The sequence below is a fragment of the Dermochelys coriacea genome, chromosome 10 (assembly GCF_009764565.3).
Source record: "Dermochelys coriacea isolate rDerCor1 chromosome 10, rDerCor1.pri.v4, whole genome shotgun sequence".
Classification (NCBI taxonomy): domain Eukaryota; kingdom Metazoa; phylum Chordata; order Testudines; family Dermochelyidae; genus Dermochelys; species Dermochelys coriacea.
The window spans coordinates 13084596-13107819 of NC_050077.1; the positions used below are offsets into that span (position 1 = coordinate 13084596).

General features: G+C 39.1%; 2 protein-coding genes across 3 annotated transcripts in view; one reads left to right on the forward strand and one right to left on the reverse strand.

Annotated features, from left to right (window-relative positions):
* Positions 1-23224, forward strand: part of C10H7orf50 (chromosome 10 C7orf50 homolog) — a 210391-nt gene that overhangs the window by 15508 nt on the left and 171659 nt on the right. The gene's annotated exons all lie outside the window — the stretch shown is intronic.
* GPER1 (G protein-coupled estrogen receptor 1) lies at positions 14334-22303 on the reverse strand. Its single transcript, XM_038418178.2, has 2 exons — positions 21741-22303; positions 14334-20330 (listed from the first exon to the last, which is right to left on the reverse strand). Exon 2 carries the CDS (start codon positions 19904-19906, stop codon positions 18830-18832), a length of 1077 nt encoding a protein of 358 aa, XP_038274106.1. The 5' UTR covers positions 19907-20330; positions 21741-22303; the 3' UTR covers positions 14334-18829.

Here is a 23224-nt window from a genome sequence, read left to right on the forward strand (position 1 = left end):
GGGATACCTACTCATGGTGCTATGGATACTCAAGTTCCATAGTATAAATAAGAAACCATGGAGAACTATTTTGCTTGATATGTAAATATAATTTGATATCCCCCAAAGATGCAGAAAAAAATTCTGCATCTATAAACTAAATAACATGAGTGAGGTGAAAAGATTGGGTCATATTTGTTTTAGCTATTAATAATAGCTAAATAATAAGATAGATAAATGAAATAACTTGTGCATCAGTGGTAGTCTTGGAACCAAGCAAAAAAAAATGCTTACCAAATGTTTATCTGTTATATTATGCAGGTCAGTAGAACAGAAATGCTTTCTCAGGAATTTTAAGAGTATTAGATTTACCAGTTCTTAATAAAAGTAGGAATAGTATGAGGGAACAGCAGTTAGAGGCAGAAATAATTCTTATTTATTTTACAAGTGTTCCTAGGAAAGGTAAAATAATTTAACAGGATGGATTCCTGGTGGAATGATATAGTGGTTTTTGAGATTCATTATCAAAATTAAGGGGTGACATTAAATTCAGATTACTATCTAAGAAGCAGCCCCAGATATGCCGATGAGGTATGACAGTGGTCTATAAAATCATGAATAGTATAGAGATAGTGAATAGAGAATTATTTATCCCTTCACATAACATAAGAACCAGGGGCCACCTAATGAAATTAATAGGCAGCAGGTTTAAAATAAACATATGGAAATACTTCTTCACACAATACACATTCAACCCGTGGAACTTGTTGCCAGGGGATGTTGCAAAGGCCAAAAGTATAACTGGGTTAAAAAAAAAAAAGAGGATATGTCCATCAGTGGCTATTAGCCAAGATGGTCAGGGCCACAACCTCTGGGTCCCTAAGCCTTTGACTGCCAGAAGTAGAGACTGAGGGACAGGGGATAGATTGCTTGATAATTGCCCTGTTCTGTTCATTCCCTCTGAATGATCTGGCACTGACCCCTGTTGAAAGATAGGATACTGGGATAGATGGGCTATTGTTCTGATCCATTATGGCCATTCTTATGTTCTTAGGCTATTGCATTTGATGGTGTGGGAGAGGAAGAGAATCTGACTTTAAGAACTACTAAGAACCAGATTATACCTTTGAATGCCTTTATCTAGCTCCAGTGGCATCAGAGAAACATTGTCCTGCGTGTGGATTATATTTTTTTAAGTTGTTTTTTTTTGCATTATGATAGCGCCTGCAATGAGCTAGGTGCTCTCAGACCACACATGCAGAGTAAAACAAACCCCAGCTTACATAAGAATGGCCATACTGGGTCAGACCAAGTATGCAGCCCAGTATCCTGTCTACCGACAGTGGCCAATGAATGACAGGTGCCCCAGAGGGAGTGAACTTAACAGGTAATGATCTAGTGATCTCTCTCCTGCCATCCATCTCTACCCTCTGACAAACGGAGGCTAGAGACACCATTTCTTACCCATCCTGGCTAATAGCCATTAATGGACTTAACCTCCATGAATGTATCCAGTTTTCTTTAAACCCTGTTAAAGTCCTAGCCTTCGCAACCTCCTCAGGCAAGGAGTTCCACAGGTTGACTGTGCGCTGAGTGAAGAAGTTTATTTGTGTTAAACCTGCTACCCATTAATTTAATTTGGTGGCCCCTAGTTCTTATATTATGGGAACAAGTAAATAACTTTTCCTTATTCACTTTCTCCACGCCACTCATGATTTTGTATACATCTGTCATATCCCCCCTTAGTCTCCTCTTTTCCAAGCTGAAAAGTCCTAGCCTTTTTAATCTCTCCTCATATGGGACCTGTTCCAAACCCCTAATCATTTTAGTTGCCTTTTTCTGAACCTTTTCTAATGCTTTTTTGAGATGAGGGGACCACATCTGTATGCAGTATTCAAGATGTGGGCGTACCATGGATTTATATAAGGGCAATATGATATTCTCCATCTTATTCTCTATCCCTTTTTTTATTGATTCCTAACATCCTGTTTGCTTTTTTGACTGCTGCTGCGCACTGCGTGGATGTCTTCAGAGAACTATCCGTGATGACTCCAAGATCTTTCTCCTGACTAGTTGTAGCTAAATTAGCCCCTATCATACTGTATGTATAGTTGGGGTTATTTTTTCCAATGTGCTTTACTTTACATTTATCCACATTAAATTTCATTTGCCATTTTGTTGCCCAATCACTTAGTTTTGTGAGATCTTTTTGAAGTTCTTCACATTCTGCTTTGGTCTTAACTATCTTGAGCAGTTTAGTATCATCTGCAAACTTTGCCACCTCGCTGTTTACCCTTTTCTCCAAATCATTTATGAATAAGTTGAATAGGATTGGTCCTATGACTGACCCTTGGGGAACACCACTAGTTACCCCTCTCCATTCTGAAAATTTACCATTTATTCCTACCCTTTGTTCCCTGTCTTTTAAGCAGTTCTCAATCCATGAAAGGATCTTCCCTCTTATCCCATGACAACTTAATTTACATAAGAGCCTTTGGTGAGGGAACTTGTCAAAGGCTTTCTGGAAATCTAAGTACACTATGTCCACTGGATCCCCCTTGTTCACATGTTTGTTGACCCCCTCAAAGAACTCTAATAGATTAGTAAAACATGATCTCCCTTTACAGAAGCCATGTTGACTTTTGCGCAACAATTTATGCTCTATATGTCTGACAATTTTATTCTTTACTGTTGTTTCAACTAATTTGCCAGATACTGACGTTAGATTTACCGGTCTGTAAGTTCCAGGATCACCTCTAGAGCCCTTCTTAAATATTGGCGTTACGTTAGCTATCTTCCAGTGATTGAGTACAGTAGCTGATTTAAAGGACAGTTTACAAACCATAGTTAATAGTTCCGCAATTTCACATTTGAGTTCTTTCAGAACTCTTGGGTGAATGCCATCTGGTCTCGGTGACTTGTTACTGTTAAGTTTCTCAGTTAATTCCAAAACCTCCTCTAGTGATGCTTCAATCTGTGACAATTCCTTAGATATGTCACCTATAAAAGATGGCTCAGGTTTGGGAATCTCCCTAACATCCTCAACTGTTAAGACTGAAGCAAAGAATTCATTTAGTTTCTCTGTGATGACTTTATCGTCTGTAAGTGCTCCTTTTGTGTATCGATCGTCCAGGGGCCCCACTGGTTGTTTAGCAGGCTTCCTGCTTCTGATGTACTTAAAACATTTTGTTATTACCTTTTTGAGTTTTTGGCTAGCTCTTCTTCAAGCTCCTTTTTGGCTTTTTTTATTACATTTTTACATTTAATTTGGCAGTGTTTATGCTCCTTTCTATTTACCTCACTAGGATTTGACTTCCACTTTTTAAAAGATGCCTTTTTATCTCTCACTGCTTCTTTTACATGGTGATTAAGCCACGGTGGCTGTTTTTTTAGTTCTTTTACTGTGTTTTTTTAATTTGGGGTATATATTTAAGTTGAGCCTCTATTATGATGTCTTTGAAAAGTGTCCATGCAGCTTGCAGGGATTTCACTCTAGTCACTGTACCTTTTAATTTCTGTTTAACTAACCTCCTCATTTTTTGCATAGTTCCCCTTTCTGAAATTAAATGCCAGTGTTGGGCTGTTGAGGTGTTCTTCCTACCACAGGAATGTTAAATGTTGTTATATTATGGTCACTATTTCCAAGTGATCCTGTTACAGTTACCTCTTGGACCAGATCCTGCGCTCCACTCAGGACTAGATCGAGAGTTGCCTCTCCCCTTATGGGTTCCTGGAACAGCTGCTCCAAGAAGCAGTCATTTAAAGTATCGAAGTGTTGTCTTTGCATTTTGTCCTGAGGTGACATGTACTCAGTCAATATGGGGACAGTTGAAATCCCTCACTATTATTGAGTTTTTTATTTTGATAGCCTCTCTAATCTCCCTTAGCATTTCATCGTCACTATCTCTATCCTGGTCAGGTGGTCGATAATAGATCCCTACTGTTATATTCTTATTAGAGCATGGAATTACTATCCATAGAGATCCTATGGAACATGTGGATTCATTTAAAATTATTTCATTTGAGTCTACCTTTTCTTTCACATATAGTGCCACTCCCCTCCCCCCCGCGCACGACCTGTTCTGTCCTTCCGATATATTTTGTACCCTGGAATGATTGTGTCCCATTGGTTGAGAAACCCTCACTCTACCAGGTTTCTGTGATGCCTATTATGTCAATATCCTCCTTTAACACAAAGCATTCTAGTTCACCCATCTTATTATTTAGACTTCTAGCATTTGTGTACAAGCACTTTAAAAACTTATCACTGCTTATTTGTCTGCCCTTTTCTGATGTGTGTGAATTCTTTATGTGAATGTTTCTCGTTTGATCTGGCCCACGCTTTATCCTCTTCCATCCCTTCCTCCTGACTAAAACCTAGAGAATCTCTGTCAATAGACTCTCCTCTAAGAGAAGTCTCTGTCCAATCCACTAGCACCTCTTCAGCAATCAGCTTTCCCCCCATCTCTTAGTTTAAAAACTGCTCTGCAACCTTTTTAATGTGAAGTGCCAGCAGTCTGGATTCACTTTGGTTTAGGTGGAGCCCATCCTTCCTGTATAGGCTCCCCATCCCAAAAGTTTCCCCAGTTCCTAATAAATCTAAACCCCACCTCTCTATACCATCATCTCATCCACACATTGAGACTCTGAAGCTCTGCCTGCCTACCTGGCCCTGCATGTGGAACTGGAAGCATTTCTGAGAATGCCATCATAGAGGTCCTGGATTTCAGTCTCTTTCCTAGCAGCCTAAATTTGGCCTACAGGATGTCTCTCCTACCCTTCCCTACGTCATTGGTACCTACATGTACCACGACCACCGGCTCCTCCCCAGCACTACACATAAGTCTATCTAGATGCCTCGAGAGATCCTCACCTTTGCACCATTTAAATCGCATGAAAACTTGTCAAGAGACTGTAGCCACGAAGTAGTACCATACCCCTTCAAGAATAATCAGAGATTCTATATACAGTATAGAGAAAAATGGTCAAGTATGTGAAAAATTGAGCCTTTATTAGCTAGTAACATTCTGCCTACTTCATATTTTTTTTTCTTATATTGAAAAGAACAGAAACTTTGTTTCTCATATTTACCCACTTTTAGGCCTGAGCTGTACCCATTAAAGTCAGTGGGAGTCTTTCCATTGACTTCAGTTGGCTTTGGATGAGGCCCCCCTTTTGTTACTTGCTGTTTTCTTTTTCTCTTCTGATTCTCTTTGGAACAGGTGAGGTATTAATGGTTTTTTCTCTTAATTAAAGTTATTGTAATCATGGCTATGCTCATGTCTGTATTTTTCTGATGTTTTGGATAGAGGCCTGTAGTTCTGTGATTTCCTTAGGGTTACCACCTTTCTAATCACACAAAACCGAACACCCCTGCCCCGCCCCTTCTCCGAGGCCCCGCCTCCCACTCACTCTATCTCCCTCCCTCTGTCGCTTACTCTTCCATATCCTCACTCGCTTTGACTGGGATGGGACAGGGAGCTGGGGTTGGGGGAAGGGAGGGGTGTTATGGGCTTTGCGCTGGGGGTGCAGGCTCTGGGGTGGGGCTGGGGATGAGGGGTTGGGGTGCAGGAGTGGGCTCTGGGCTGGGGCAGGGAATTGGGTGCAGGGGGGGTGAGGGCTCTGGCTGAGGATGGGGCCAGTGATGAGGGGTTTGGGACACAGGAGGGAGTTGGGGTGTAAGGGGGTGAGGGCTCCAGCTGGGGGGTGCGGGCTCTGGGGTGGGGCAGGGGATGAGGGGTTGAGACACAGGAGGGGACTCAGGGGTTGGGGGGCGGGGTCCTGGCGCCTTACCGTGGTTCCAAGGAAGTGGCTGCCAGGTCCCCGCGGCCTCTAGGCACATGGGTGGCCATGCGGCTCTGTTTGGGGTCACGGTTCCCGACCGATGCGAGCTGCGGAGCTGGCGCTGAGGGTGGGGGCAGTGCGTGGAGCCTCCCAGTCCCTGGCTGCTCCAGTGCCTAGGGGCTACAGGGACCCGGTGGCTGCTTCCAGGAGCCGTGCAGAGCGAGGGTAGGTAGGGAGCCTGCCTTAGCTCAAGGCCTTCACTGCACAGCTAACCTGACTTTTAATGGCCCAGTTGGCAACTTGGTGCCGACTGGAGTCATCAGGGTTTCTACATTTCCTAAAGGATTTCTTCTAAAATAATTGTACCTTTTTAAATTCAAGGTACAGTAAAAGTGTTTTTTCCTTAAATAGGGACATTGAAGTTTAATTCCAAAGATTAGTTGGACTCGGTCAAGTAGCTGCCAACTCTTGTGAGCCCTTCCCCCTTATTTTTGTCAGTAGCTGCCTGCCCTTGGCTACTTGCTGCACTTCATTATCTCATGCTCCCTCTGCAAAAGCTGACTGCCTGAAGTCTGGAAATTGCTACAGGCATCACAGACACAGGTCACAAACCAGCCAACATTATTTCAATCTTTCCAAATTGAGGTTTAGAAAATTTGGAGCTATCTAATCCTGAATCTTTGCCAGACACTGTAGCAGAACAGAGACTGCAGCCAAAGCAGAGAGAGGAAAAAAATGCATGGTGTGTAATCACCATGACGGTGTTATACTGTAATGATGGAAAACCGAAGCAAGTGGGAAACATGTCACTGGAAAGTACCATAATGGCCCCATTACAAAGCCCTGAGGTATTACAGGGAAATAGAGACATATGGTTTGCAAGATGTGATTTGAACCATGTTGCAAGGATATCAAGTTTTTGAAGGCTTGCAAAGTGTCAGATGCTGTTAGTTCAGAGAAGTTCTTGCAGTATGTAAGTTGCATTACTATAGCTGAGTAGTTTGCAAACTATGGCTCACTGGAGCACTTGCTGGTTGTCTGCAAAGAGCTAACTGGTCACATGATGCTGGCTCTCCATGTTTCCAGTTCTCAATCACAATACAGTAAGCTAAAAAAGTTTTATACTTTCCCAATATTATTTTTCCATGTAAGAACTTGCTGTGTTGTTTAACCACCAATGATTGTAGAGGAAGCTCCATATTCTCCTAAAACAACACAAATAATAGTGAATTTATTTCTAGTTTGCAAATTATTTGTTCAGACTATTAGCAAATACGTACATATGAAAAAACCCTAAATGGATCATGCAAAAATCGAGATAGAGCAAGCAAGCAGATGCTGTGCAAATCATTACTGGGTCAAGCTCTGTGAAGAGCTACAGACAGCCTCAGACAAAGGAACCCTCAAAATCATGTATGACGGCCTGAAGAAAGCTCTAGGTCCCGCTGTCAACAAGGTTGCCCCTCTCAAATCGCACAGCAGTGAAATCATTACAGATAAAAGCAAGCAGTTTTCTCGTTGTGTTGAACACTATTCAGAGCTATACGCATAAGAAAGAAACATCACCAGCAAATCACTGGACCAAATACCATCTCTACAGGTCATGCCAGAGTTACATATGGAGCCCACTGTAGAAGAGCTAAGCAAGGCCACTGATTTGCTATCAAGTGGCAAGGCTCCTGGAAAAGATGGCATCCCAGCGAAAATCCTCGAGTGTGGGAAAGACAGCCTATTACCATATCTTCATCAGCTGCTACTTAAGTGCTGGAAAGAGGATGAGGTACCACAAGAGATGCGTGACGCAAACATCATCACTTTGTATAAAAATAAAGGTGAAAAGGGCAACTGCACCAATTACAAGGGTATCTCACCTCTAAGCGTAGCAGGAAAAGCTTTCACAAAAGTAATCTTAGTCTGCCTACAACAGCTGGCAAATCGTGTCTACCCTGAATCACAGTGCTGATTCAGGGCTGGGAGATCAACTATAGACATGATATTTTCTCTGCCACAACGCCAAGAAAAATTCAGAGAGCAAAACCAACCATTGTACATCGCCTTTGTGGACCTAACCAAAGCATTCGACACAGTGAGCAGAGCAGGTCTATTTGCAATACTAGAAAAGATAGGATGTCCATCAACCCTGTTAAGTCTTAAGCATTCCTTCCACAACAACATGAGAGCAACTGTCCAGCTTGACGGATCACTTCGGACAACTTTGAGATGAAAAGCGGAGCGAAGCAAGGATTTGTTCTTGCCACTACGCTCTTTGGAATCTTCTTCTCAGAACTCTAGAACTGTGCATTTAAGGACATGAAAGATGGAGTGTATCTCCACACAAGATCAAATGGGAAACACTTCAGTCTGTCCCGACTTAAATCAAAGACCAAAGTCAAAAAGGTGCTAATCAGGGAACTTCTATTAGCTGATGATGCTGCCCACAATGAAGATCTATTACAAGAACTCATGAACTGCTTTTCAAGTACCTGTCAGGCATTTGCTCTCACCATCAGCATCAAGAAAACAGTTGTATTAGGACAGGGGATTCCACAAGATCCTTCAATTACCTTAAATGCAAACCAGCTAGCAGTAGCCCAAAAGTTCAGCTATTTAGGTTCTACTGTGACTACCAACCTCGGACTGGATGAAGAACTAAATGTTTGCATTGGAAAGGTTGCCACCACCTTTAGCACTAACTAAAAGCGCATGGAACAACTCAAAGCTTACTATCCAGACCAAAATGGTAGGGTACCAAGCTTGTGTCCTCGGCACACTCATGTATGGTGGGGAAACATGGGTAACTTAAGCTCATCAGGAGAAAAGGTTGAAGAGTTTCCACCTATGTTGTTTACACTGCATACTCAACACCAAATGGCAAGATAAAGTCACCAATGGAGAGGTTCTTCAAAGGGCAAATTTACCAACTGCGACAGCCCTGCTCAAGCAAAGATGACTGCACTGGCTGGGCCATCTGAGGTTGGAAGATGGATGCATACCCAAGGATAGGCTATGTGGGGAGCTATCAGAAGGAGCAAGAACAACAGGACATCCCAAGCGTGATATGAAGGAATTTGTAATTGATCCTGACCAATGGGAAATCTTAGCAAGTGATCGTAACAAGTGGCGCCATTGTCTCCATCAGGGTATCAAGGTCCATGACAGGAGCTGGCTCCTCCAGCTTGAGGAGAAAAGAGCCCGTAGGAAGCAAGCAGCTCCCAACCAAAATATATTTGCAATAACTGCCAAAGATCATGCAAATCTTGGATTGGCCTATTCAGTCACATGAGACATTGCAAACCATCTACATCATAGACTGCAATTCCCACCATCTCTCGCAGACGAAAGGATGCCAACAAAAAAAATGGATCAACTCCATTTTTGGAGCAATGTACAAATGGAAACAAGACCTAAATTCATAATTAATTTAATTTTCAATTAATAATTTCACCTAATCTAAAAACAAAACCTGATGGGCTACAATTCAGAGTCTCAAACTTTTTCCATAGTGTGGACAACATATTAAGAGTTACTGTCTTATAGTCCATCTCCCTCTACTGATTGATTGTGCATAAAATTTCGGAATGCACAATCGGTTTCAAGAAATCCAGCACTTGTCCCAGTAACTGATAATCTGGCCCACAGCTAGAACCAAATCAAACTCCGGGTTAGATTCATAACTAAATCAACAAATCAAAGTTTCACTATATAAACAGTTTCATTTTATTATGAATACCTACACAAAAAGCATAATTACATTAAGATTGTAACAATGTCAGAAGTAAACTTTGACTTCAGTTATTATTGATATTTGAAAGCCAAGAAATTTAAAATTGTTGCCACACACATCCTTAACTCTGCCTTTCTATTGCTACTTAATCTACAGGTAGATGATCGGGATGCCTTTACACCCACACGTGGTATTTATTTCTGTATTTGTGCATGCTCTCTTTTCCTCTTCTCCATACCTAGCACTCCTATTACTGTGGTGTCCAGGCACCAGAATACAAGAATTAAAATGTATCAGTGTTCAGGTGAGGACTATCTCCACTGCTCCTTCTTCGGTGAAGTTGTATAGCACTTTCTATGTGGGAGAACTCTATGGCAAGGATGATAACACTTGATGGCCATTATGTTGCTGCCTCTGTTGAGAGAAGGCCTAAAACAGGAAGTATATTCTGTGTTGAGGTAAGAAATGAATCTATCCTGACCTTTTATGTTAGGGATATATTTGATATATTTGGCCCTCCATCAAAAAACTCTTATCTCAACTCCAAAGGAAGTCAACTTCTTCGATTCTCGACACTGTTTCTTTCTCCTTCTTTTGTCTGTCTTCCCAAAACACATTTTCCTAGTAATCTGCCAAACTTTTAACAATTACCAGTGACTGCACTTATTAGTCAAGTAGGCTGTGGATTTTTAAACAAACATTGTTTAATTTAAACAGTGGAATGGTCGTTATGTATATTTTGAGTGTAATTGTCACAAAGCTGGTAAAGCGCTCTCATCCGGATATCACAACTTTTGGCTGCAACACTGTCTCTTTCTGTGGCACCTGTTGCACCCTTCCTGGGCCCAGACTCTGTCTGTTATCACTTCATGACAATGGGACTTCATGGCCCTGCTGACCCAGGCAGGCACGCAGGACAAGTGCTGACCCCTCAGACTTCCCAGTCCCCAGTAGCTTTAGCACATTCTCTTTCTGAGCTCCAACCTTGTAGGAAATGTAGGTTTACAGTTCACCTCTCCAGGGACATGTGATAATGGAAGCAAATAGAGACACAAGCATTGTAAGGGTTCCAAAAACAAATAGCTCTTTATGTTAGCTAGCATCAGAAATGTACAGATCTAGACAAAATAATAAAATACCTGTATATATTTCTGTATATATTTGCCTCCATTTCCTCACCACTCTTGTGCATTCTTTGGGCTCATGTCAGAGTCCTCTAGGACGGGGGTTCTCAGGACAAAATTTTTGGTGGCCTCAGAGTGTGGCCACCAACTCTTGCTGGTGGCCGCTCTCATATTTTTTCCTAAAATACTTGTGGGTTGGAGCCTGAATCCCTGGGTCTAGATCCCGAAGCTCCACAGACAGGGCCTGGGGATGGAGTCTAAGGCTGTGCGGCTGGAGCATGGGGCCTGCTGCCACACAGCTGGAGCCCAGGGCTAGAGCCCGAAGCCCCATGGCCAGAGCCTGCTGCCCTGCTTCCCCAGGGCTGAAGACCAAAGCCTGAGCCCCACTGCCCTCAGGAAGGTGGGGAACTTACTGTCTGCCTGCTTCCAGCGTTGTACCCCAGGTGTCTCAGGAGGGGGGCAGGGTCCAACCCCTGCTGGTGGCCCTAGTAACTAACACCAAGGCGGTGCATCCAGGAGCAACAGGGAGGGGCTGCTATTTTGCCACTTCTCTCCCGCTCCCGCCCCCTTTCCCCCCTAATCACAGCTCAGGAGGCTGTGGCTGAAAGAAAAACCCCTGGTGGCCACATCTGAGAAACACTGCTCTAGGAGGCCAGTACCTTTTGCACATGGCTTCTCTTTTGAATCATGGAGTCTCTCTTTCCTCTGCATCCAGTTTCCTCCTCCTTTATCAGCTTGTCCTGTAGTTAAGAAAGGAGGACACTCTGCTATGAAAGCATGCCCCTCTGTTCTCTCTTGCCCAACTTGAAGAGTCACCTTACAAGTGGAGAAAGTTGGCCTTGTCAGCACTGGTTCTCCACTTGTAAGGTAAGTCCCTTCTCTGCATGTGCCAGTATATTTATGCCTGTATCTGTAATTTTCACTCCATGCATCTGAAGAAGTGGGGTTTTTTACCTACAAAATCTTATGCCCAAATAAATGTTAGTCTTTAAGGTGCCACCAGACTCCTTGTTTTTTTGGATACAGATTAACACGGCTACCCCTCTGATACTTGTCTCTGTGAATTCCTCCGATTTCTCTTCTCTTCTCCCCCCCGCCCCCCCCCCCCCGGCCTTGCAGTCTCTAAAACCCAGTGTTAATGTCTGATCTTTGTTCTCTTGGGATTTTCCACTCTCCCAACCCCACTCTCTTTGCAGAGAAGTTGGAGAAAATTGGTTTTACTTAGGATGTGGCCATCCCATTGTCCTAAAACACTCCCAATTTGAATGGGAGCCATCAAGGTTTAACTACCTTCTGTTGTCTCTGATCTGGGACTACTAAAATACCTGAACACAGCCCTGACAGAATATGACTGACTTCACAAATTATATGAATTCTGGTTGATGTTATAAAATTGTGGTAAGTTGTGCATAGACAGATTCGCCAAATCATCACAAAAAGAAAAGGAGTACTTGTGGCACCTCAAAGACTAATAAATTTATTTGAGCATAAGCCAAGTACTCCTTTTCTTTTTTGCGGATACAGACTAACATGGCTGCTACTCTGAAACAAATCATCACAGTAGTTATTAGTAAATACAGAAGTAAAAAGCTAAGCAGAATTTCTTTAAATAGTGGATTGTACCCAATGCTAAGACCTTCCTTATTTAGAATTCTATTTATTTAGAACTTGCAAAGCATTATTGTAAATATTTCTAGTTAATAGTGCACCCTTCTCCAAACTCTTAAATCACGTTTATCAAAAACCTTTAAAATCATATTCTAAATAATTTTCAACATTGTCTTTAAGTGAAAATCCTGTATATTAAGAATATTCCAAAAATGTATCGATGTAAGGGGAGAAAACTATTTTTTGTAACCATGTTATAAAATTGTTATGGAAAAGAACATATTGTTAAAAATATGATGTGGAGGGAGATGGGAATTTTGGGGGGGGAAATGGTTGGAAAGTAGCCCATGGGATTGGGCACTGGAGTTCATCAGCTCTGCTGGAGTCTATCAAAGCTATTACACAGTCTCCAAAACTGAGGCTCATATTATCATCTTTAATGCTGCTACAAAATTCACCAGAGCTGCTCATCAAAGTATACTGCAGTTTTGCAGTATTTGAGTGGCAAAGCTGGAAATAATGAGATGAAGCTGTGCTATCTCAGATTCTCAGAACAAAGCAGAATTGACAGTGCTTTGCAGTTGTCAGCTACCATGGTTGTCTCAGTAGGTAGCTGTTTATTTTTAGCTCCTCGTTCTGTCATATCACTGAATGATGGGAAAGAAGGCTAAAAGGAAGCCTAAAGCCAAGCGTTAAAAGTTTAGAGTAACATCAATGTAAATAGTTTTGATAACACCTTTGAAAAAAGCATGCCTAAATTATAAATCTGAATGAAGATTGTTCATGTTCTGAGATCCTATGGCTAGCTCATTAACATGTAGCAGAGGGTCAGACATGGTATTTTTCCACTGAATGCATCCGATGAAGTGAGCTGTAGCTCACGAAAGCTTATGCTCAAATAAATTTGTTAGTCTCTAAGGTGCCACAAGTACTCCTTTTCTTTTTGCGAATACAGACTAACACGGCTGCTACTCTGAAACCTATGTTTTTGTTGTAAGTTTAAAAAAAAACAACAGTTTGATTTCATTTGACTTTTTTTTAAACAAAATTCAAACCAATCCAATGGGCTACCTGGGTGGATAATTATTAAAAAGCAAAATTAGCTGCTTCATACAGCTGATTTCTTTACTTAAATTTCAGATTTTTCCTACTTCTGTAGAAATTGCTTTCAAATAGTATTAGATTTTAATGCACATGTACATTTTTTTTGACTTGGCTATCAAAGAGCTGATCCTAAATTCTTAAATCATGGATTCTCATACTTTTTCATAGTGTGGACTACTACTTAATAGAGAGATTCTTGTGGACCCACCTCCTCTACCATTCACAACTTCACAGACAACCTCACTTCCCTATTGCAGTCCTATAACATTTGTGCTAACTACAGCAATTTCTTACATACCGAAGTAGTATTGGGGAAGTATTTAATGTGTTTTTAGGTTGAAAGCAATTTAGCAGCTGGAAAAAAGTAGTAGAACCAGCACCAGGTGACCAGTGAGCTCCATATGCCCCTGTGCTACATTGATGACATCTTCATCATCTGGACCCATGGAAAAGAAGCTTGAGGAGTTCCTCCATGATTTCAACAATTTCCATCCCACCGTCAACCTCAGCCTGGACCAGTCCACACAAGAGATCCACTTCCTGGACACTACAGTGCTAATAAGCGATGGTCACATAAACACCACCCTATACCGGAAACCTACTGACTGCTATACTTTACCTACATGCCTCCAGCTTTCATTCAGACCACACCACACAATCCATTGTCTACAGCCAAGCTCTACGATACAACCACATTTGCTCCAACCCCTCAGACATAGACAAACACCTACAAGATCTCTATCATGTATTCTTACAACTACAGTACCCACCTGCTGAGGTGAAGAAACAGACTGACAGAGCCAGAAGAGTACCCAGAAGTTACCTACTATAGGACAGGCCCAACAAAGAAAATAACAGAATGCCACTAGCCGTCACCTTCAGCCCCCAACTAAAACCTCCCCAGTGCATCATCAAGGATCTACAACCTATCCTGAAGGACGACCCATCACTCTCGCAGATCTTGGGAGACAGGCCAGTCCTTGCTTACAGACAGCACCCACCCCGTTCCTCACACGTTCTTGTCAACTGCTGGAAATGGCCCACCTTGATTATCACTACAAAAGGTTGTGCACAGCTGTCAGATGCAATTGCTTTAGCGACTTATCTATAGTTATTCATCTCTGATTATAAATCTTCCACTAAACAACATATTTGGATATTTCATTCATTTGTATGGACCAGTCTTTTGATTTATCTCCTTATTTGGCATTTGCTAATACTGAACATATTCAAGAGACAGGTTTGTTAATGTAAGATAGGATTTTCAAAAGCCTGTACATGACTTAGGAGCACAGGTCTCATTGATTTTTTTCTGTGGGACTTGCTCCTAATCTATTGGGAACTTCTGAAATAATACCATTAGCAGTAATACTATATTTTTTTTCATGTCTCTAGACACTTCATATAGGCCCCCAATACAGCAAGGTATTTAAGCACCTGTAATGTACATAGATTTTATATACAGTGTTTGTGAAGCATCCACCTAACATTTTAGTAATGCCCATGAAGTCCTTTCCAAAGATTAAATTATTCAGAATTTTTAGTGGTTACCTTTGAAATTATATTTTAAATTTTTTAATTTGATTTTTGATAATTTATACTTATGTTGGGACATCCTTTATTTTTTACAGTGGAAATCTAATTATTCAGAGTATTTTCTAGAATGCATTTAAATGTATAAAAAGCATTAATTAAAATTAAATTTAATAATTCTTAGAAATAGTTGCTAATTAAATTAATTTAGATTAAAGCAAAATTGTTTTTTGACAAAAGATAGGTCTGTCCAATGACACAAAAAATTGTTGTTTGCTCCTCACACAATTGGCAACACAAATATTGCAGTTAGATTATGGGTTTAGTTTAAAATAATGATGTTTTATATCTTTAAATTATTTCTAAATTTTCTAGAATCTTGCTGCAGGTAAAAGTTCCCTTCAAAATCAATAGCAGATGCAAAATACTTATAATTTTTATCTTTGGTTCCTGCTATACAGGAGACCTGAATTTGAGTCCTAAATCCAGTCTCTCTTTCAAGAAGTTGAAGATTGGTAGGGGGAGTGAACTGGAAGTGAGGAGGAGGCATGTTTTCTTAAATCATCTAGTGTTTGGAATAGAGTTAATGGTCTCCAGTTGGAGATTTGACCTACCTTCCTTGGCTAAAGAGCAGGTCATTGTATTGAGGGACTCAAAGGTGATGTTGAGGAAGAAAGTGGGAGAGCAACCCAGAGTACCCCTTTTCTCCCCCACAAAAGCACTTCATACTTAATGATAAACACACCTTCCAGCTTCAAAGAAGGGCAGGGGAAACCTGCTTTGGCAAATTATTGTCCTTTCTGTAAATGGATGAACTGCTGAGACAAGTTGATCCCATATGCGATGGTGTGGGCGGATTATGTTTAATTGCCGCTGTAAATGATAAAGTAAACATAGAAGTTGAATGGCATGTATCTGAATGTTACTTCATTTACATGAATTTAAAAAACAGAAGATACAGAAGTGGTGGGAGGAGGTGAGCTGTTTCTGCACCCTAGCAGAGGACTTTATTTAGTGAGTAATTGAAGAACTATAGCTAGGATTTCAAGAAGCACATAATTATACTCAAAGCTAAAATGTGTAGGCAGCAGAAAACTGCTTTTTTTTTTTTTTTTTTTTTTTAATCCTGGTAAGGCATACTTGTAATTTTGGGTCTAAATGTGGTACGTTATGGCAGTAAGAGGAATTGCATATTTTGTCATTCCTGACATTACACATTGTTTTTTCACTCTATAACAATCTAACCTGCCTAGATATTTCTAGGTGTCATTGTAGTATCTGAACATTAAAAATAGCTGACTACAAAAAGTTTTCAGAGTTTTGAAGATACATTGTCAAAAATTAGTTATTTCCAAAGTTAGACATTTATCATGTTTAGAACATGATACTCATGTTGGGACATCCTTTGGAACTGGGTGAGTAAATAGTATGTGATTATGATCTCCCAATATATTTTACATGTAGAAACAGCTAATTCACAGGAAGGGGAGCTCTGCTAATATTTGCTATCATGATAGATCTCTGAACATAAATGCTTTCTCTTTTTTGTATAATCTGTTCTTGCTGATGGAAAGGCCTTCTTCCAACACATAGATCCAACAGATATAATTACAGTCCATGAATAACAAGAAGAAACATTCCTTTGGGCCTCCAAAAACAGAATAGGCAATCCTCTTGTGAGCTTAAATAAAATAAAATAAGTAATCTATGATATTGGTTTCTGGTTTGGGTTGGGGATTTTTTTTGACTACAGGTAAGATATGTTGGTAATTTTGACACTTGCCAGGAACAATCCAGGATTTTTGTACATGCATGATTTTTGTGCGTGGCTGACTTTTATCATTTGCAGTGCTTACCTGAGAGAAGAATCCATTCCTTTGATTCTATGTCAGTCGAAATGCCAGTCTTTCCATGATGAAGTTAATATACACTGACAAATCAATAGCTGGTGAATAATGTTGGTTAATTGCAGAGATGAAAGTGGGTGGGAAAAGGACAAAACGGCATATGTTAGATAGCAGAAATACGGGAGATTTGTTGCTAAGTGCTGTATAGCAACTCATTCTACACGTAGAAGGTATGATAAAGCAGACGTCCTCCCTGAGAGGAGATGAATTCACACTCCCACGGGAAAGATGTGCAAAAGTGAAATTGTTCCTTAGATGCTGTGGATGACAAAAATATGCAAATAACACCAGAACAAACAGATATAAGAAACACCAACATACAGTTTTCATGTAAATCAATTTGAGGAATATCTGTCTAGCTAAATATGTTGTTAATCCACCCATCACCCAGTTGTACCTAGGTACCTATAGATCAAGTGCTTTGTGACTGCAGCTTCCATTAAGAAACTCGGGTATTTCAGAAGAAATGTAATTTCATGAGAAATGTTCTTTAAAATGATCTAAAAAACACTTGTTCATATGTCATAACCATGCCCATGTAGAATACATGAGAAGTAGGAAAATGAAGGGCTCTTATCTCAGTTTGGAGAGATTTGCATGCGTAACTGCCTGAACGTAGCGAGATTATATATGTGTAGTCTTCTGTGCATTTCAGAGACATAACAAGTAATATTTCAGTGCAGCTCTGATTTAATGTTTATGGGGTTTTTTTAGTGGTCCTAACGTGATCTTTAAAACTTGATAGCACCTTGTGTGAAGGCTTTGCAGTAACCTGTTACATGCTATATACCAGGGCATCTGAGTTCAAAGCTCACTTATTAGTTTCCAGGCTCGCAGAATTTGGAAAAGTTGTGCGTCTCTCCCCCCCTCCCCCCCGCAATCCACTGCGTAACTTCTCCTTTTATTTCTTCTTGATATGACTTTTCTGTGAAGGAGAAAATCCACAAAGAAGCCAGCAGGTATCTAAGATCCAGAAAGGCCAGTGGATTTGGAAAAAGACCTGATTGCTCATCATTTTCTCAGTTACAGAAATTGTGTGATTCCAAAAATAACGAGGCTTCCAACATTTTAATGATAGTTTCTTACACTGTCATTTTTTTTGCAGAAGGCAAGTATTTTTTTAAAAAAACAACAATATTCCATTCTTACAACCAAGACCGATATTGTTACAATATTAAAATGGCTCAATTTTCATTTAAATGTGGTGACTGATATAAGTGTGTGTGTGTGTGTGTGTGTACACATACATACACACACATACACATACACACACACACAAATTAAAATGAAGATAGCAGTAGTTTTGTTAATTAGGACACTTTAATCTGTAGTTTGTGCTTGTGCTTGTGCCCTGATTTTTCTATGGACAATATTCAAAAATAAAATGAAGCAGTGAATTTTGTTTTGATGGAGTCTCTGAGATAAGGTAATACAGAGGAGGAGGATAATATGTGTGACTTCAGATTTGATGAAGTGTTGATGTGAACATTACAAACTAGGAAAAAAATCTTCATCCTAGTTCTATATTGCATTAAGACAAACAAAAAAATCAGTGCCTGAAATGTACGTTAGAACAGAAAGCATGTACAGTACTGTGTATAGCACAGTAGTTCTTAGCAAAGTTGTCAAATGGCTATATTTGGATGGCAAATCCATAACTTTTTTCTGCATCTGCACGTCAATGTGTTGAAATGAGTTTTCCCACTGTTGTGGCAGCTTCATTATTTAAATGGGAACACCTAGCATACGACAGCAAAGCAGCTATTCTCTGATAATCGAGTTATCTCTATTCTTCCTAGTCTGATAACATTTTCTGATAATTTATCATTCATACATATATAATGCAAACCCTTATTAATCAGCTTTTAGTAATCCTGTTGATAATTAATTATAAATCTGACTAAAATGTATTCTTCTACATTAAAGTCTTGTCATAAAAATATTTAGAGTATAAACCTTCAATATTCAGCAGGGCATTCTACATACATATATTTTACTGTTAGTAGCAGGCATTTTGTTCTATATTTGTGCAATTTTCAGTTATGTTTTAAAACAGCACTACTAAATTAAACTTCTGATTGCTCATTACTGTCAGGAATGACTGACTTTAGGGCAGCATGACAAAAACGACTGAATGTTGTCATTTTAGTTTTCTGTTCAACGTACAACCGTAATTTGTCTCTAAAAGTTTCACCTAGAAAACTGTAAATCAGAGGGTTCAAACAACTGTTAGAAAAGGCTGCTAGGTTTACAATATGTCCTGTTAGGGGATAATCATGCCGAAAAGATTGGTTCCCTGAAGAGAGAGTCTTTCCTTTCTCCTGAAGAAGCTGAACGCTAATGAAGACATTTTCAGGTAGCCAGCAGATAAAGAAAACCAGGACGACTACAAAAATCATTCGAAGAGCCTTTTGGCGCCGTAGTCGAAGACTCCTGTGTTTGTGTGCTTTTACAAGCACTCGAACAATTAATGAGTAACAAAGACCGATGATCACAAAGGGGATTATAAACCCCAAGGTTATTTCTAACCACTGGATTTCTTCTACATCTGCAAAACAAAAGTAGACCTCTCCTGTGTGCTGCAAATGTACAGCTGTAAATGGCACTAGTGCTGCAGAGATAGATGCCATCCATATGAGGCCACAGCTTAATCTAGCATGCTGCATAGTACGAAATATGTTGGACCTCATTACTTTTGCAAGTGCTATGTATCTGTCAAAACTCATCCATGTCAAAAAGAAAATGCTGCTATACATGTTGATCTGAAGGAACAGAGACATGAAAGTGCAAATTATAGTGATATCATAATACTTTTCATCAAGATTAAAAACCTCAATGAGGGAGTCAGCAACTAAAATCAAATCAGCTACTGCAAGGTTTATGAAGTACAGGTCAGGAATAGTCATCTTTTCCCGAAAACTTATGTTCACAACTAAAATCAGAATGTTTCCCACAAATCCAATAGGGAAAAGGAAAATAGTGTAAAGGCATGATAAGAAAAGCCCAATAATGTATTGTTGGTGTTCTTCTGATTTATCAGCTAAGATAGAAGACATGCTTTCATTACATAAATGTGATCCATTTAGTTCAAAAGATGTGCTGTTACAAATAAATGGTGATACTGCTCCTGTGTAAGATTCCATGGTTAGGATCTCTGCTGGAAAGATTATATCGGTATTCACGCTTTGACTTTCAGTGCCAAAATGGTTAAATTGTTGGGATTTCCATAGAGGTTACAGCAAGCATTTTAAGGATTTGGAAAGAGGTTTACTTTTTTTGTATAAAATGTTTAAACTGTTTGGAAATGGAATGCAAGCCAAACCAAGTAGGCTTGAAATTGGCTGAAATTTATCAGTTACAGAAAAGTAAACCGTTTAAGAAATTTGCTATTTGTAAGATGCCATGCACAAGGCAAATGAGAAAATTAATGTTTCAGATCATGTAGGACCTTTCTGAACTTAATGGTAGTTGAATTGCACGTACACAAATGTTCCTTCTTGCAGATTGGAAAATGGCAGAATTTTAAGTCTGTTTGTTCCTTTTAACAATTACTGAATATCCTTGGACCTGCAATAAGTAAATGAAAAATTATTAAATTCATGCCTAAATGATTTATTTTAACTTTTTTTAAAGCTTGGGCATTCTATGGTATATGGATTGTGGGTTTACACTTACATACACAAGTGATTGTGTGTTTAGGAACATGATGCTTGAATACATATAAACAAATGTTAAGCAAAAAAAAAAAAAAGCATTTAATGTACATGAGAGAGAGATTATTAGGAGCAACCTGATCAGACGTGTGCTAATCAGGAACTCTTAACATTGATAAATATGAGGGGGGAAGTAAATCAGTGAAGCTGACCCATGAATCTCTGGAGTAGAAGAGAGGAACTTTCCTATGTATCATATTCCTTGTTTTCCTAGTCAAATAGCAAGCTTATTAAGTAGCATAGGCTTTGGCTGCAAAAATGTTAGAAAAAATCTAGACAGATGAAATGCACTTGGTACCTTCTGCTTGCAGAGAAAGAGACAGAAGGAAAAGACATCTTTTAAAACCTCAAGATAATGTGAATTTGTATTAATTTATACCATCTTCATGTTTAGCCTTATTTTCTTCGCAATAAATGATACTGCATTAACTTCCATAATGGGAATGGAGTTGAAAACAACACACGAGGGTGAAAAATAAGAACTTTATATAAATGTAATTTTATGTAAACTTGAAATCTTGGCAAAAGTTTCCAAGTTTTTTAAAAAAAAAAAGGGGCAAGAAAATGGTCAATTTGAATATTTTTATAGTTGATTTTATATAATTTTGTTTTAAAAAATAAAAAACCTGTTAGTAGTAAGATGATTACATTCTATTCTGTACTATAAAAATGAAAATGTATACCTGTAAAAGACATGCAAAGATATGCTTGGGTAAATACATGAATTAATAGATGCTTTATCTTTTTATTATTTTTTAAATCTTAGTGATTTAAAATACTGGTGGTGCACATTCCCAGGAGAGAAAAAGATCAGGCTATTAGAACTGGACAGAATTAAAATATCTTCTATTATGAAATTTATTTTTTGACTTAATGACTTAAAAATCATTCCAGCTATTGCTAGTAGTTAGCAGAATATATTTTGAGGCATTATTGCAACGCAAGTGTTTGTTCATACAAAAGCATTTTTATGAAATTTTGTTTATCAGAGGTCATTCTGATTTTTCAGAGATCTAAACGTGCCATATGTATTTGAATTGTTGCCTTTTTCTGAAATATTCATAATAGAAACAATTTTTGTTCTTGAATGAGGTGCTAAACTACTTCAGATGCAATGAAGGGAAAATTAATGTTTTAAAAAATTAATGTTTCAGAAAGGTAGATCTGTAAAGATAATCTAACTATGTATAAAAATCCATCAAAAACCAAACCAATACCTTCAACGATTACATTGTTTGTAGCTACGTAAAGTATTAGAATTTACCTTTAATTCCTGTGTGTCCATCCATAGTCATTTGTTCGGATCTGATTTTCTTCCAAACACCATAAGGCTGGTTTATATTCAGATACACTGTTAGTGGATATGTTAATTTCAGCTATCCCAGCAGTCAAAACTTTTAATGTTTAGGTGATACCAAGCTGCACTGAATGTCACCTGTTGAACAATTCAGTAACAAAAAATCCATATAAAAACATATTCTGTTAAATAAATGACTGTCATTGTTTTGCAGCAAATGCAGATCTTACTGCAGATCCTTGGTAATAAAACATGGCTTTATAGATTCCCAGGGTCCTTCTAATTTGTGTTCATTTGAAGTGGTGTTGAACAGGCTTCCTTTTAAGGCTAGAATTAACCCCATTTTTGCTGGTTCCTTTTCTTTACCAGTACTAGACATTAATCTTTTCCCTCATATTTATCAACTATCTTTGTGATGCTTAATATAGCTTTCATTTTACCCTTCCCTTGTTTTTGAGGGAGAATAAAACTGTAGATTCAAATGCTCATTGAGCACCAGTTCAAATATTAATTTTGAGTAGCTGTGAAACATATTTTACTGTTTCAGAGTAGCAGCCGTGTTAGTCTGTATTCGCAAAAAGAAAAGGAGTACTTGTGGCACCTTAGAGACTAACAAATTTATTAGAGCATAAGCTTTCGTGAGCTACAGCTCACTTCATCGGATGCAAGTGAGCTGTAGCTCACGAAAGCTTATGCTCTAATAAATTTGTTAGTCTCTAAGGTGCCACAAGTACTCCTTTTCATATTTTACTGTGCATCTATAGCAATAGTTCAGTTTATCTAAGAGTTTAAAAGACTTACAGTCCAAAGAGAAATATTAGAACTTCAGAAAAATAGTAGTCTTGTTAATGAATGAGCTGAAAACTTGACTAAAATTTTCCTATCCTCTTTGAGAGTCCTATTTCTCTGTTAATCCTTTGCATTTCATTTTCCATATGCACATGTATCCTCAACTTGACTCTGCTTAGTTGTTCTGCTTAAAACCACCTGTATGAAATAAGCTTAATGATGCAGTTGATTTGGAGAATCAGTCTTGCTTCCAAACCCCAGTATGGCAGGTGGAGTTTTGCATTTCCTCTCCAGGGGAAGAGAGCTAGCTGACAGTTGCACAAACACCACCTGCTGGTTGTCAGAATTGTTCTGTCATAACTGGAAAGAAAGTCTTTGAACGTTCTAAAACCAGATAAATGTTTTAAACCCTTATTTCTGATTTGAAAGAACAAAACTAAAGTTTATATGCGCAATGTTCAGAGCATTTTGTTTTACTTCTGTTTTTATATTTATGGTATGACTTTTATTGTAAAATGCCTCTCATTGCTCCACTTCTATACAGTATTCTGTAGCTACTCTCCTAAGGTAGGCTGCAGAAGGTCTTGTTAAGCATGTATCCTTGTGTTCAGGAGTTTCAGAAGTTCAGATTACAGGTTCAACTTGGGATAGAAGTAGTCAGC

What these genes read in the sequence shown, in the direction of transcription:
- GPER1 (XM_038418178.2), bottom strand. Translation starts at nt 19,906, where the DNA reads ATGGAATCTTACACAGGAGCAGTATCACCATTTATTTGTAACAGCACA.